At 42.2% G+C, this 17,015-nt stretch overlaps 1 protein-coding gene across 8 annotated transcripts in view; it reads left to right on the top strand.

Annotated features, from left to right (window-relative positions):
- The window catches only part of LOC4577440 (uncharacterized), a 58,185-nt gene that overhangs the window by 24,624 nt on the left and 16,546 nt on the right, over nucleotides 1-17,015 (top strand). For all 8 annotated transcript variants that reach the window (XM_061650234.1, XM_061650237.1, XM_061650231.1 and 5 more), the window contains one exon: nucleotides 9,074-9,177. In XM_061650234.1, coding sequence (XP_061506218.1) covers nucleotides 9,074-9,177 — 104 coding nt within the window. The remainder of the gene's footprint in view (nucleotides 1-9,073; nucleotides 9,178-17,015) is intronic.

The raw sequence follows: 17,015 nt of genomic DNA, 5'->3' as shown, positions 1-17,015 counted from the left end.
GGTTTTGATTGCACAGCGGGAACCCGTGGGATTCTCACATTTCCAAAATGGAACCGTTCGACCATAGGCTACGCGCCGATTTGCGTGTTTTCTTAGCCGAAGGCGCTTCCGATTACAACCGAACCTGAAAGCTATCATAATCCGGGGACGTGCGTGCTGCCTGTTTAAAATTCATCGACTCATTGATTGGTGGACATCGGAGTTCCCCTTTCCCAAACCACAGGCTGATTCACGGTTCCGGAGTAGACCGTAAACGAGCGCGACGCTAGCCGCTTCTGGTGACTTCTGCGTTCGCCACGATTGCACACTAGACGACGAACCGTGCATCGAAAGTGCATGTTAAACGATATCCACCCATTCTGTGCGGCCATAAAATATCCCATCCGGGAGGGCTGACCTGAACCCGTGGGGATTTATCTTGCGAGTTAATTACCTATGTAAATTGGTCGATTAGTTGTTAAACCGTTACAGGCAAAGACAGTCGATTTTTCGGAGCAACAGTAGAATCGTGCCGGGAGTAAAACTGGAGCAGTCCCGTTCGTTGTTTGTTGTGTAGCGATGGTGTAGGCCTTTTGATGGGGAATTGAGGGCGCCTGGCTTTAAATAATATTCTGCCCTAACCTTGATCGGTGTCAAAAGCATGGGTCACCTTCAAACACTGACAAGATACGGGCTGTGATATCAACTAGCAACCGCGAAGGCACGAACAGCCCTCTTTCGATAGTTTGAAGCATCGTTATCGCGGGAGCAGAATTCAACATTTTATTGCCTTTTGGATTATCGGCTACTTTATACGTATTTGTGTGTGTATGTATGTGTGTGTGTGTGTGTGTGTGTGTGTGTGTGTGTGTGTGTGTGTGTGTGCGTGTGTGTGTGTGTGTGTGTGTGTGTGTGTGTGTGTGTGTGTGTGTGTGTGTGTGTGTGTGTGTGTGTGTGTGTGTGTGTGTGTGTGTGTGTGTGTGTGTTGTGCGATGATCTTTACGGCATTTCAGATCGGAGTAGAGGGCTTAAAGAAAGGAATCCCGATTCGGAAATAATGCTGCTTTTTCTAACAGTCATAAAACGTTTTTATCAACGAAAGGTACCCTTTGACATCTTTCGTGATATTAATTTAATAGTTTTTGTTTTGTTTTCAGGGGTGAAGTATAATACAGAGGAAATATGTAATATTATTAATCATGCTGCTTCACGATGTCAACAAGCTTTTGTTAAGCTGTGAAATGTGATTTATGAAATATTATTCAATATTTGCAACAAACCATGAAACATAAAAAAAGTGTTATTATTTCATGAAATGTATGTTTTGAAAGTAGTTATGAAAACATATGTTTCCTCATGCTTTTACTATTTAGTTAGTAATTGACCAGAACAAAATATTTGTATATATATAGCTCTCTGTAAAAAGTTAATTTACACATAATCAAATTAAGCGCAGTTCTTCGAATTACTGCCATTGACATGAACCGAAAGGTGCATATTAGTTACTGGCAAACATCAAATGTTGTGACACATATTTTAATGCTTTATGACCTGTAATCTGAGCATTGTTTGCATGCGTTGTAATTACTGCTGTCTGTGAAGCGACCCTTTTATGGCTGGTTGAGTGCCACTCAAACGCCGGTCTACCCTTTGAGTGTCTGTGTGTGCATTCCGTTTCAACCCTTTTTAAGTTTCTTTTCCTTACGCTGCTAACGCATGCTCAGTACAGGGTGTGTGGGTTGATAATTGAGCGCATAGGTGGATTATCTTGTTGGGTCAATATTTAGCAACATAATCCACCGATAAGCGTCCCACGGCGAAAGCGCAGTTTGCGTAAGAACAATGTTATGGTGCATTCTTGTATGGTGTATTGTCTTAAGCGCATGTTTTTGTCATGATTGTATAGTAGCTTAGCCCAGAGATTATATGCTATTTCTGCTATTACTCATAAACCATGGAAAATTGCTAAAATGTATGTATGAATTTAGACTATCACACAAAATTTTGTGCTAAGCGCTAGGCTAATGCAATTCTTAAAACTGTAGCTTAAAAAGTAGCATAATAACTGACACGAAAAACTTTTCTCAAATTTGAGCAGTATTAAAATAAATAAACGTAACATTTCATGAGGCACATGCAAACCATCTTTTGGCGACGTTCGACGCCTCTCACAACTCAGCTGACACCTTGCCGGTGAAACGTTGTTCGGCCAGATTGCATCGTTTCCTACTGAAAGCCACTTTGACTGTGCGTTTCGATCGGCTTAATGCTGTGTAACGGTATTTTTTGTTAAAATTTCAATTTTGCAACACGCCAACTCGGGGTCGGGATTTCCTTGCTCTCCAATCCACAACGGAAAGTGTTCTTTAACCTGTTTTTGTCGTTGTTACTGTTAATTCTTCGTTTTCTTTTTAATGTACCTATTCTTTCCTGTATTGCGTTTGGTCGTTGTTTTTGATTAATCTTGTGGTTTTGTTTTATGTTTTACATCCAAGTTTGTACGTAAATTGTTAAAGGGATGTACATTGTTAAACTTTAATCGCATTTTTATATAATACACATTCGCAATTCGACCATTTTTCACGATGGACTTAGCAGTATTGTTATTAAAATCTATTTCCCATGAAATAAACGGTGTAAATATGTATTTTAATAAATAATAATTTCCTCTAAAAAATTAAATACTAAAAGCATGATTTGGAATAAAATAAATTAAAATTTTGTTAATGCGCAACATTCGCAATGTCTATAAATGTGCATTATTTCATTACGATTTCCATACGAACGATAATCATCCAATCCAAGCTGACCCTTTCTCACAGTTGTATGGCAGCAAAAATCCAACGATTACATTTCTCCGATTTTCGATAGTCTTTTTACTTTAAGTCTCAGGTGCTCAACCCACAGTGCGGCATCATCAATTGCATGCCCCGTAGAGAATGTACTGACAGTTGTTTAATTTATGAGCTTAAAGAAAACAAAAAAAAACGATTTTTTTTGTCGATAAAATACGAAGGCTGGATCCATATTGGATAAATATGAAGCATTGATTTTTCGGCTTATGAACTAAAACGGTATAAAATGTTTATTTGCTTGGGTTAAAAATAATTTTAACGTTAAAAATATGCCACAATAAGTAAATAGCATTAATCAGTAATAAAGTCGTAACAAACCAGCCGTTAAACAAGAATACAATATGAATTTTTATTTTCAGTTATTGTGTTTTAAAACACTAAAATTATCTTCAAACAGTTTTTTGTATCCCCTTAAACAACGCATGCTTAAAAAAAATATAACACGCAACGATGCTCACCGAAAAAAGATCAGACATATAAACGGCCAACATGCGCTACACGTGCAGCTGAGATTTTCTGACAACGTAGCAAGAATTCCTTTCGTGGATGGTGGCATCACCGCCACCGCTGTTGGGAAAATTCCATCGTTGCGCCAATTTCACTTATCACGATCATGAAATCTTGCTTTCAAAGGTAATCACGACCAATTACGCATCGTCCAAGAAGGTTTACTGGGGTCTGGAATGCCTTCTGCTACTTACAGGATATTTAAGCGCCGTATAAAAAGTGAAATGATTTTATTGCGTTCAATTTTTGGCGCATGCTTCAGCTAGTTGCGTGTCTTCTTCGTTTTTGCTACTCGTTGGCGACAAAATCTGTCCACGAGGAACATTGATCAGCTGCGTCAGGCGTTACCGTTGACCATGAAGAGTGTTGGATGCAAAGGTTAAGGTTACGTCCTGCTTAACCAATTGAAAGCATTCTCGGTCAGTGTACACCGTCAAGTACACCCGCTCCCCGAAGCTATTGACTTCCAAAACGAGCCGCCAAAAAATCGTCAATAAGTGAAAGAGAAGAAGAGCCTTAGCGAAAAGGAACTGGTTATACGCTCGTTTTTGGTTGGTAAATTGGTTAAATTGGTCAAGTGCACCAACAATGCTCGAAGGCACTCGATCGTGCTGATCGGATGTGGAGGAAGATGATGCTTGCCGATACACTTTTATCGCGCCGTACCTACCGTATTCAAGCATATTTCCTTCACATGTATTACCATATCTCTGACTGGTTGGTCGTTTACCACGATCTACCTTTGATATTGTCGCCTAAGGTGCTGGCTGCATCTTCACATTAATCTGCGACCATCAGTGAAGACGCACTTTGCACGTCATCGAAGATTGACGATTGGTAGAATCACCAGCTTGGTTTATTTTCCTATTTACTGATGCTCACATCAAATCTCCGTATTTGGATTTCATCCCTTTCGATCACAATTATTAGCGAGCTCACTGTATCCCACCAATCGATCACAACGTTTTTTACTTTCTTTTCAACGGTAATTGATCGGTGTACGTAATGAGCGCCTTCAAGGTAGCACTGTTTATTTTGCGTGCCTTAATGCATGTACTAGCACTGGAACAATTAGGGAAAAGTACACAAAACAAGCCGTGAAAGGAACTGACTGGGCGAAATGATATGTAATTTAGAAAATTATTCCTTGCCCACCTTTGCTTCGGCTGGATCAATCGGCGAACGAGCAGGAAGGAAGCCAACGAAAGAAAAAAACACATTTTAAACAAATGCACCTCACGCGATATTCCGTTAGTTAACTCACCACCAGTTACCAAAAAAGTACTTCATCCCGATTGACATTATTAAAACGAGGCAGTCCCATCGCTTTTTGGTCACCTTTTTGAAGTCTTTTGAAGTTTTGAAGGGAAAATACGTAATTTTCAGCGGCTAGCAACAATTCATGACCGAAATTGGTGGTAAATAATTATCATTTAAAGCAACACGAAAGAAACAAACACAAGCACACGAAAGGATGCTCGCGCATGGGCGCGAGCATTGAGAGAGCGCACCGTGTATTTTATATGGGAGCGGGAGAGAACCGTGGTACCCGTTCCCGCCCCCTTTTTTAAGCCTAGGAAATCTTCCATCGGCTTAACTCTAGGCTTTTACGCACACCATGATAAAAATTACCCGCTCTTTGTCCGTAGGGTTATCTTCCATACTGAGGACACGCAAAAAAAATCTTAATGTGAATTCAGTGAAAATTGATGCAACTAATAGTTACTCTGGTGCAATGTTGAGAGATGAAACATGAATTGAGTTTTCAACTCACTTGAGCGTTTATGCGAAATCTTTTGCTGGAATAAATTTGTCGTCGTTCGGGAAGGAGGTACATTGTGAATTCTCTCCGATGGCGTCTCTTGTAAGTACAAGCACGGTTCGATGATTTATGGTACGAAAAGACGCATTATACCTTGACTTGCTTGGCTATAGTGTCTGGTCCGTGTGCCTGTTCCGTCTTACATTGCTCATCGCACTATAATTACTCACGATGAGTACACTGTAGGTTTTCGCTACCGTTGGCACCATTCATTCGCACGCTGTTGAGGTCAGGTGCTGAACCAACCAACGGATGGATGGAAACTGCTGCAACAATGTTGCCACCGCGTGTGTGGTGAATTGACGATAAGGAGCAGCATCTAACGATTCTCTGCTCAATCAAGCAGGAAAGTGCGAAAGTGCAGTGAAATGGTGAAACTGATAGCAACTACTGACCCACATGAGGTTCTCGGAAACATACAGCCATACCGGCGAACTCGTTCGTTCATGGGAACGTTCGCTGCGACGCTCATTTTCACTCATTTCATAGCCCTCTAGATCAAAAATTAGAAAACCGTATAGATTTTGTACTGGCCAACCTAGCGGTACAACCCTGTCCACTCATGAGCGACGAATGTTTCTCGTCGAACGAGTTCGCCGGTACGGCTGATAGTTCCTTGTAAAGTATTAAAAAAGGTAAAGTATCAAAATTGAAATTTTTGAACCTCCAGAGTAACTTGAAACCTTTCCACAAGAACGCATCTTTTGTTTATTACACTAAAGACTGCAATCAATTATAAATTCCATGGAAAGTGATCGCAATGTGGCAAAGTATTGCACCCGTAAGTGCATCTGCAGCATCAACTTGAACTGTTTCGTTGGGCGTGAAGTAAGACATTCGCCATAATTACATAATTTCGATACGCTCCATTTGTAGCGGGCTTTCTTTTGCACATGAATTCCACCCAGTAAACGATGCTGTTTAAATACTTAAACGGCACCTTTACACCGGGCCGAAGGCATCAATTTACCGGTTGGCCGGTTGGGTATGCTCTGATCACCAACCCCTCCGGATGTTTCACAGGCGTACTTTTATTTTGTTTCCCTGTTTGGTACTATCTTTCGCACCTTCATCATCATCATCATCATCATCGTACAAATCGTCGGCATCATCGTGCGAAAAAAAAATAAAGTGTTCACCTCCAGCTTGCTGAAGGTCTGCAAATCAATCGATTCTTGGATTATGCACTCACTTATGGAACGCTTAAAATACCATTCATTCGGCCTCCACACAATAGTTTTTTGCACAGAATCAAGCCACAAGGCTTAACTTAACATTAAACACGATGTAGCAGGTTAATGCACTTTTATACCAATTAACGCCCACTAAAGCAACGAATGCGATGCGATCTTTGACATTGTGCGATATTTTTCATTTTGGTTTTGAGAAAAGGAACCTGTTAACTGCTTCAGGCGTAGCTACCTCCAAATTAGTTGCTGCAGTTTGTAGGTATGACAGTTAAAAATGGAAACAGATTCGTGTAAGTAACTCGATAAATTCGTCAGATTTACAGGCTTGAGCTCGAAGTCATCAATTTCATTTCTTGCCATTTGCTGCCAACTACTTTAGCTCAAGCGCAGCAATCGATTAGCACTCTAATTATGATGTTTCTGGACTGGATTTATTCGAAAACAATCCTGAAGAATAACCTTATACTTTCAGCAGACAGCAAAGATATCCCAACCATGGAGCCAATTGATAATACCAATTGAGCATAGTGTGAAAGGAGAGAGGATTTTAAAAAATGCATCAGTTCTGATGATTCATGATGTGATTTTAAAACGAAACGGGAGGAAGCCATACGAAAGGTGTGTTGAAAATGTTTCCACCATAAAAAAACTAACTAGGCAGACACCGTTGGCGATCGATCCGATGCGACAGGCGATACGAAACTCGAGCGAAAGTACGTTCCAAAATGTGCCTCAGATCGAGATGAAATGACATGCAATTTAGTAATTTATCAATTTGTGGACATTTTAAATTACGTGCGTGTGTGACTTCTTGGCTTGTTGATCGTGCATGCAGTGTGTGCAGTGTGTGTACGCATAATTATTCGAAAATATGGAAAAACGGGTGGTGTGTGCATGTTTTATGCAGGGGAACGAGTTATACAGCCAAATAATAATTTACGAAGAAATTAATAATGTCATAGTTTATTCGTTGTGGTTATCGGTGCGTGACACCGGGGGTTAATTAAATGGTTCAAAATATGACACTAAAGATCGATAAAAAATCCACTCCTTGATTAACGAGGAATCTTTCTGCAAGCAACACTAAAAATCGATCTTCTATTTTAAACTTTCAGTGCGTATACGAAGGAACATTCCTGAAAAGAATCGTTCGATTATGCGATTGCGGTTATTTGCAATCAATCAACAACAATTAATATCGCAGACCTATCGATCAATCGATTTACAGCAAAAATGTTGTTCATTTATCATGAGTTTCATACCCGTCTTAGAAAAGCATAGGCGCCATAGCGTCATCAGGGAGCTGTCTATTAGAAACAATTAAATAACGCATCATAACGTAACGAAGCGTGGTGCACGCAGTACCGAATGAGATAAGCAAAAGGAATAGAACGTCTAAGAAATTGATTGATTATTTTGGATTTGTGTGGGTGAATGTTATGCCATGAGAAATGAATGTTCTAGTAATTTCGATCGATTAAACATTTAAATCTTTTATTAAGCAATTCGTCGTACATAAACATAATTACCAAAAAAGAGGGATAAACAGTAACAAATATTTCAAAGTAAAGATGTACTGGACAAATTATTACGATTCATTGTTATCAATTAATGACGATTGACACGATTAAACACACTATCATGCAAATCAATCAAAATTTTATTTTAAAACAAACAATTGCATTATTTCACTTCGGTCACGTTTATGCCGCCCAAAGTGAATGGGAGTGTGATGAGTTTCATTTTATACATTGTATACATAATCGGATTAATTCAGTTAACATCCAGTGCTACGCGAATGAAACCATCAATCATTTCGTTACAACCCCTCACCCCCCCCCTCCCCTCCCTTAAAAAAAAAGCAACTGGATTGCGCAATCGTTTGCTGAAAGTCGCGTGCCTGCAAGCGCATGCGCCACGGAAATGCATTTTTTGTTCGCTTTTGTGTACGCGTGCGATAAGAACTCTACCCCATATGGGACGGGGGTGTGACATTGGGTGAAATAAAAACCGGCTGTCTAACAACAGACAATGCACCAAAAATCCTCCAATGACACTACCTTCCACGGTAAACTGAACTGACCTACCCTAAAGTCTCAACCAATTCGTTCGCTGAGTAATGATGGGTGTGAAACGGTACAGGGGCAGGTTATTAGTATTTGTGAGTTTTTTTGTTGTTGCTTATTGTAACTGTCCATATCGCGCTGGTACAGTATGTTGGTTTTTTTTTAAATACCACTACATGCTGCGCTCACATTTTGCACACTGATGCAACGTCATCCGGAAAGTACGTCATGGTGGGAATTACGACCTCCACTCAAGTGACCGACAACGCTGCACATTTTGCACAGTGCCGTGAGAACGTGCCGTCTAGCAGGTAGCACCGTTTGATGACTTTGCACTGTAATCGTATTCGGTAGCAGAGTGCAGTGGAATTGCCACTGGACACCGACTGGTCGATAAGGCGGCACCGTTTTTGTGCTGACGTTTTGAAGAAGAGGCAAGCTAAGCTTATGCACGCGTCTTCTTCAACAGGGATTAATTGAAGCTAACCTTTTTATTGGATTTACCATAAGATTAGCTCATAAAAGTGAAATGGTATGGTGATATAGTAGCATACTAAAAGTACTCGGAATAATATATTAATGAGTTACAAGATGTCAGTTTATTTTATGCTAGCCTAACTCCTCTTTGGTCTCCGTTTTTCCGTACCATTGCAGCGATTCTACAGCGGACAACCGTCGGGATAGGGCAGATCAAAATTCAAGCTGTAGCGACGTGCCTATTCCTCTGCATGGACACCTGCGGTAGCGTCTACGGTTCGGTAAGTACAGTACGACAAGATGCAACGCAGGAACACAACACCGATAGCAGTCGGCTTCATTATCATACCGGTTCTCGTATTGATTAGAAGTTCATTAGGTAAAGTGTGGCGCTACACGGAGCTAATGGTACGCTGTTGTCGGATATTTGCTTTTCCCTTTGTTCCCAGTACATATTCAATCTAGTTAGTTAGGATAATCCAGTGCATATCTCGCAGTGTTGTGTAACATATCAGTACGCTTAAATCAAAATATTTTCTAAGAAGAATTTCATACAAGTGATTGTACAAAAAGTGTTTAACTCACTGAGAGAAATTCTGCTGCAAAACCTTCGCAAAATCCATTTGATCAAGATACTTCGACAACGGCTTCGGTATCTAAACATAATGTACTTGAGTAGCTTTAAATTAATTCCTCCCGTCGAGACACTAACGCTGTTTCAGCCTCGGGACTACTTTCCTCGCGCTGAGGCGCCACCAACAGTTTTTGTAAGTGCCTTTCAACGCATTCGCCTCTATTGTTCCCGACCCGAGATCAATTGGGCGCTTATCTTCAATCTAAATGTTTGATCAAACCTGCCCCGTTTATTCTTTCTCCCAAACACGCTTTATTAGTCTTTCATCTCATCGATGGGATTTGTAGGGATTCGATACTTCGCGGGAAAGGGAGCTGAGAATAGAATCTCACTGATTTTTGTTGGCTTTAAAGATTTTTGAAGAAAAAAAAAAGGATTTAATTTATGTCTGATACCACGGTAGTGTAGAATACCGTGCCTGAGCTATTAGAAATCAATAAACCTTGGTGACGCCTCCGGACCCTAGGCATCACGGCCCGTGTTTGGAGAGTCCTGCCGGAGCTAGCATCCCAGCGCAGCGGGAGAAAACAGAGAAAAAAACAACGACATTCCTGAATTTGCTCCCACTCTACGTCCATGCGCATCTTCCCCAGCCTGCTTTACACTTTGGATCCTGTCCCCTGAGTAACTCCTGAGAAATGGTAACAACTTCGTACCAAAACTTCCTTGATGAAGTCCCCGACCCGACTTAACGCCACGCTGCCCATTCGAGTGGTTCTTGCTGAAGCGTGTTTTAATTTCAGATAATGGCCCAAAGGACCCATCCACCGCTGGGGATATTCATTCAGGATCGGACCGGTTTTCCTTTCGGCGCCCGCCTGCGTGTTGCTTTGCTCTTTATCTTTAGGTCGAGATTTCCCATGCCTGTTTCGGCTTTCGGGCGACAAAAGAAAGCCGGCCGGCCGGCTGGTCGGTCGGCAGATTGTTCGGTACACTTTCCGCCTCACTGCAGGTTGGTTTTTCTCGGGGTTCCTTTTCACCTTCGATTTTTTTTTCGCACACGAACAGGACACGGATGTTTCATGCCCCTCGAAAGGTCAGTGACCTTTTCCACGAATGTTTGAGATTGGTATGAGCACAGCGAGAAGCATTTTTTTAATACCGTCATTTTGACCTATCACAATTCCCAGTCGTGCGTTAAGCCGCTTGCTGCTTCCTTTTTTAGATGCTGCCCTTGACAGCGCTTGTCTTGTTTGTGGCGCACAAGTTACACCGGTATTAGTGGAAAGGACATTTAATTTTGTAAACTTTGTTTATCGGTACTCACGGAGGGAAAATGGTATGAAAATGAGTTTTCACACCTTTTGCCGTGCGTAGTTGGTATCTCATGCATTTTATATTCATGCAAGAAGAGATATTTTACTGCAGAAGCAGCATGTCTTCTAATGGCGAGAGTTTCCATGAGTGTTGTTGTATGTAATGTTGTGTCCATTAAAAAACGAAAAGATAGCGTGTCTTGCATAAGTGGTCGTGAGAGTCAACACACTTTTCTACTGTGTTGTGATGTTCGACTTAACAATGCATCTTTTGCAGTAGCAAACGAAACAAGCTGTACACTATAATTGAACTTCTGCTTAAAAGGGGAGGTAAAAAAAGTGGATTTTCGGGTGACTACTGCTCGAGCCCCATTTTGATCATGTAACACATTCCACACAGATTGAAGATCGATTAGCTTCCGTACACACTTCATGTTGACCAATTTTCACACAACACTACCGTGAAACATCTGACAGCTTATGGCTAATGTCCAAAAATGGGACATTAATAGTAGGATGGTAGCAGCCTCAACATTCAGCGGGCGGGTGAAGACTGCAGAAAGAAAGTGAAAGTTGCTACGATCGTTGTTGAACCGCTAGCTGGGAACTACGCTGCAGATAGGTTTCTGCTTTGTATGCTTCCGAACTCAACGCGTGGCTGACAAATTGCCACAATTTCGGAACCGATTCAACTTCTCGCCCATTCCAGCGTCCGAAAGTTCATCCATCTTAATAAAATAAACTCCGGTCCAGTCGCACACGCGGTACGTGTGTCAAGACAGCTTAACGGTGTTGATACAATATTCGGAGCTGATTTCGGTTCTCAACCTCCTTTCGCGAAGACATGTGATAAATCCATCAATGTAAATGTGCTGAGAGTGGGACAAATTGGGATACTTTCTTCGGTATGTGTACCGTCAGTGCCGTTCTCCTAGTTTCGGTCGTAAAAAATCAAATCTGTCACGGAAACATTCTCCGGCAACCCTTATCAACTGCAGCTAATGCAAGCCAACCGGAACACCCTCGTAGTGCATAAATTAATGCAACCGAATGCACTGTTGGCTTGGTGTTTGGTGAAAGCATGCAAAGGGCCCTGTTCAATTTTATTCTGTGATCCGTATGGGATGTACATTTTTATTGATTCAATTAAGCGTATACAAACATCACACTCGAAATTATTTGTACCGCTTTATTCGGGCAATCAGTAACGGCCATCGTAAAACTCGTTGGTTCTGTTTTATGAAGCGTTAATAGAAAGTGAATGACTAATTCTCTCAAAACGGCATTATGATTCTCTCAGTGGAAAGAGTTCACTTTCTTTGGACGTATAAAGTGCAATAAATGAATATTTCTCTTTGCCTATCGGTGATGATTTCCATGTTATTTTCGACGACAAGAACCATTGAGAACGCTAAGCTGCAAAAGGGATTAAATTTATAAATTTTATTGCACAACTAATTTAGCTGATGATCACTGTTATGTCTTGTTTCAATTTGTAGCGTTAAAGCTTCCGATGGCTTCTCGAGAGAGAAAAAATGCTATACCACATCAATTTGCTTCGCTCGATTGACTGCAACGGTACACCGAAAGTACCGAAACAGTTATGACAGTCGCTTAATTTAAACAATTCTCCGTTGATGAGGACAATGCCGCCAGCTACGTCAAACTGCATTTGGTGGAACGAATGTGTGACTGGCTGTGTTCGGAACGCAGTCGAGTGACTCTGTCACTCTGAATTAGTGTTGAGATAGCTTCGGTTCAGCCCTGCTGGCCGATCGAGCTGATTTTTTCACGGCCTAATCGTGTTCGTATCACAGCCGGCTCGACTTCTTTGACTTTCTCTAAACTTTCGCTCTCGTGTGGTTGGACGGGCACATAGATCATCAACGTTGGAGATGTAACTTCCAAAGGCAGAGGGAAACTGGTGGCATGCACACAGGAAGATTAGAATATTAATCGTGTGATGAGCCATATCGCTTGCCCGTTCCTGGTTACTCTGGTGGTGGTCGCTCGAAGCCAACGGGATGCATTTCGTATTTTTCCTCCCCTGATTGTCTAGCACTTCACCGGCGAAGGGTGACAATTTTTTGATTCGGCGCACCCTTAAATGATGATTGACAACTTCTAAGCGTAGTCTAGCGCGATGGTGAACAGTAGAGTTCATTCGCATTAGTCGTGTCCCAGCGACAAGTGCAATAACCGGGTGCTGGAGTTGCTAGTGGCGCATAATGTCTAGTCTTAGAATTTCCATGCAGCAGCAGCACCAGCGTTTGATTGAAATTGATATCTTTATGTGAGCATTATGCCGCAAAACGAAACAAAAAAAAAGATCCTTCCACTACCAAGGGACGACGCATCGTTTAGTTTCTTGGGAAACTTAGGCTTATGTTACGGTCCCGGATTGTGTTAGGCACTTGCCACGCGAGCGTTACTTCTGGAAATCGAAATCAATTAAAAGCGTGCGTCTTGGAATACCGTTTAATGAAATGGACCTTAAGCTTACACTTGATTAGCGTGACTAATACGAGGCTAAAGCCAGCAACGGTGGTTGCTGGTTATCGGTATCCCTTGTCCAGTTCTCAAAGACATATGGAATGGACAAGAGCCATCGAAAATGGAGAATATTCTTAATGGAGACGTCGATCGACTGACAGTAAAAAGAGGGTTAGAGGCAAGAATGAGCATTTAATATTATAATTAATCTCCGTTTGGCTTACGGTCTCAATTGAAGAAACCTTTTGATATTGCTTTCAGGGACAGATCGACCTGATTTTTAAATGTTCTAAGTAATGATCTCAACATTCTCAATCAACATTTTACGTTAACATTTTGCTACACGATTAACAAGAAGTTCTGCTCACGGCACCGACGAAATCTCCAGCACAAAACGTAGCACAGTTTCCTCAGGACATTATGTTCCCGTTACAGACGAACAAGAGAAACGTTTTATGATCGATGTATTAAGCCCCTTTCACTTTAACCATAAAAATCTTCGTTATGACAGCATGTGATCGAACAAAATTAAGCTGAAAATGCGTTTGCTTCAAAGGAACGATTCGCCACTTTGATTTACTGCACTGTGTAATATCACCGGCGGCTTAACACACATCAAAGAAACAGAGAGCAAGTGAAAGGTCGGGCTACAGTAGATGGTTATTAGATGCATCTTATTTTAGTTTCCATGTGATTGTAATGACTCACATTTTGTAGGTAATATTTTAAGAAATATATAACCTATGTCACATTTTATAGGTCTGCCGATATAAATCACAAAAATATAAACGCATTTAGTACGATGCAATTGAAGCGTTCATGTGCTGTAAACCTTCGAAGCGGACAATTGCTCCAGCGTGGTACATATCGCGACATCAATCCACTTCCTGCACATGGAACAAGTGTTAATAATATTGATTAACATCATTAACCTGATAAAGCTTGGCCTGTACACACACTATCGCTCCGTATCGCCCAGTGTGGCTTGTGCGACATCCTAGCACTTTCAAGTGCCAGCCGACGACCGCACCTCCAAGAGCGGCATGTCACGGCCGTTAGTTCTGTCACTTTTCCGTTTTTTGTTGTTGTTCCCCTGTACAGTACAAAAAAAGCCGATCAACCGTTCGTCAGGCAAAAGGGATGGACGCATGCGTACAGGACGAACCGACAGGGACAAACCGGCCAGACCTTGAGACCATGGCTTGGTTTGTGACTGGTTCAGTACCGTTTTCTCTTTCTTCGAAATATTTGACAAAGCTGTTAACGGTCGCGTGAAAGGAGAGAAAAGCAATCACAACGCAACGCCCTGGTTCGGAGCTCGCGCTGTAATCGATATCAATTATGACAATCGAACCAGTTCCTGCTCTAGACGGGCCACAGAATGTGTCTCATCGGAGGCATACAACAGAAAGAGACTGAGACCGAGATTCCGAGTGGCATCGTGCGGATGGTGCCTGATAAATGACAAGACCCACCAGCGCAAGATAACAAAACGTCGGTTCGGACCGGTTTGATTCGGCACTGCGTATGGGCTGGGTAGAAGAGGATGATATGAGACAGTGGCCAGCACAAAACTGAAAAAAACACACACACACCAATATGAGCTAAAAAATTTGCATGTCACGTTTGAAGCTAATAAAATTGTGGGACATATTTTAAGTGCTTATCAAAATAACTGTTTTCAGCGAAAAAGAGATGGCTGAGAACCATCCGAGGTTAACCGATCTCCAGCAGCCAGTTACATCTTCAACCACAAAGTTGGATGTGTATGTGAGCGCATTTGTGTGCGAGCATTCTGAAAGACTATCCACCAAATCAATGGTTATTAATCTTGTCATATGAACATCCCGACCAACGGCGAAAGGCGAGAAAGGAATGACAGAACCTTTCTCTCCCACCGCGAATAGTTTGGAAGCAAAGGCACGAATCCAGCAATAATAAGAAATCGAACCAAATGATGTCCATTACGTTCATTAGAAGGAATATTACATTTATCAGGTCCACACTGTAGCTTCCAACGGAATGCGTCCGCGTTTCGATCATTCCCGCTGGTGCTCTCGCTACATTGTGCGTGATGCTGGCAGTTTGATTGAATGTTCTACAAAGCAAAAAGGGTAACCGATCACCGTTCCTCGCGTTTCCGGATGTTCACTGAATCAGAGCACAATCGTGTGATGCTTACAGGCACTCAACGGCGATTGATGGGATGCTGCTTCAAAACCCACTCGACTGCGACGTGTCAATCGATCGGAATCGAACGCGACACCCAACATGGATTTAATTAAGTAGAAGATTGAGATAAGCCGATCGCGAGTGTTGACGCCTTCGCACCCGTATCATCCAGCCGGTTGCCATGCCGTGGGCCGTTAGCGCATCGCGCTCAGTTTTGGGACAGCTGCTAAACTAATTTTTGGAATGCATGCTGCGACACACCATTTTCTTCTTCCAACAGCGATCGAACACGATTGAAAGCGACACGGGAAGAATTTGTCACCAAAGCGAAACGTCTGAACCTGGCCGTGATATTCTTGTCAGCACTGACCAATTTGGACTTGGACTTGAAAATACTTTCGGACTGCTCCGGGCACAGCGACACCTTAAGTCAAACACGCCAACGCCACCGGCACCGTGGCTTTGTGCAGAAGACGAATGCGTTAGACGGCGCTCAAGAGCTGCCTGCACAAATCTGCATCAATTAATCATGCCGTTTGATCAAATCAACCCCCAAACGCTGTGCTGGAGGTGCGATGGATAAAGGCGTCAAAATGCCAAAGATCTACGTTTTAGCTATGGAGGTGCTTTGCGCGTGTGCTGCAAACGTGACACGGTGATCCATCCTGAAGAAGCACATTAATCTTCGCTTAATTAAGTGGTGAGAAGCTGGCTAGCTGCTAGCGGGAAGATGCAAAATGATGCATCTTAGAAGGCAGTAGTGAATTTTGCTCCCGTTATGTTCCAGGAACCGAAGACAGATTTCGTCTAGACGTGCACGTGACACGCAGGTTTGTGACGAGGCCTTTGTTTAGTGTTTGAAGGTAGATGACGTAGAAGCAAGTATTTCAGCCTTCGCTCTTCCGCATGAACCTTTATTCGAATCCAAATGAAGACGTTTCCACTGTCCGTGCGTGTAGTGTGTAAATCTTGGCGGTGTCTATCTGTCACGCAAAACGAACCACCGCGAAGTTGGACAGACTCACCGACAGCCCAATTAATTTCAAACAATCGAATGGCCACTTTAACACATCCTGACAGACTGATGTCTCAACTGGGCCGCCGTCATGACAAAAGTGTATGGTTCACGCACCACGTCTGTGCACCACAATCGTTCAATCATTTATCACACCGTTCGCTTTTCGTCTGGGTCTGACCTGCGGCCAAGATTCCCAAATCCGCAACACGATACGTGACCGCACACGCGCGCTCAACTCGCTGGGAAAGGTATCAAGTTCATGCTTTATGTTGAAGATAGTGCGAATGCCACCTTGTGTAGATTATTTTTTATGTATTGTGATGATCCGACGGGGATTGTAGTTTGATAAATTAGACCGAGAAGTGAATTTTGATTGCCGTTTAGATTGCTCACACTCGGTTTTTGTGGGTGTTTTATAGCCCCGTAAATCTAAACTCTTGTATTGTTCCTCTTGGGGTTCATCTTGCCCAAAGACTCTCTTCTTCTCATTACAAAGTGTGCCGATAGGACAAGAAGTCAACAACACATCGTTTCGTTTTCATCCCA

The sequence above is a fragment of the Anopheles gambiae genome, chromosome 2, assembly GCF_943734735.2.
Source record: "Anopheles gambiae chromosome 2, idAnoGambNW_F1_1, whole genome shotgun sequence".
Classification (NCBI taxonomy): Eukaryota; Metazoa; Arthropoda; class Insecta; order Diptera; family Culicidae; genus Anopheles; species Anopheles gambiae.
Note: the sequence above shows the minus strand (reverse complement) of the source record. Positions and strands in the feature narration are given on the sequence as shown.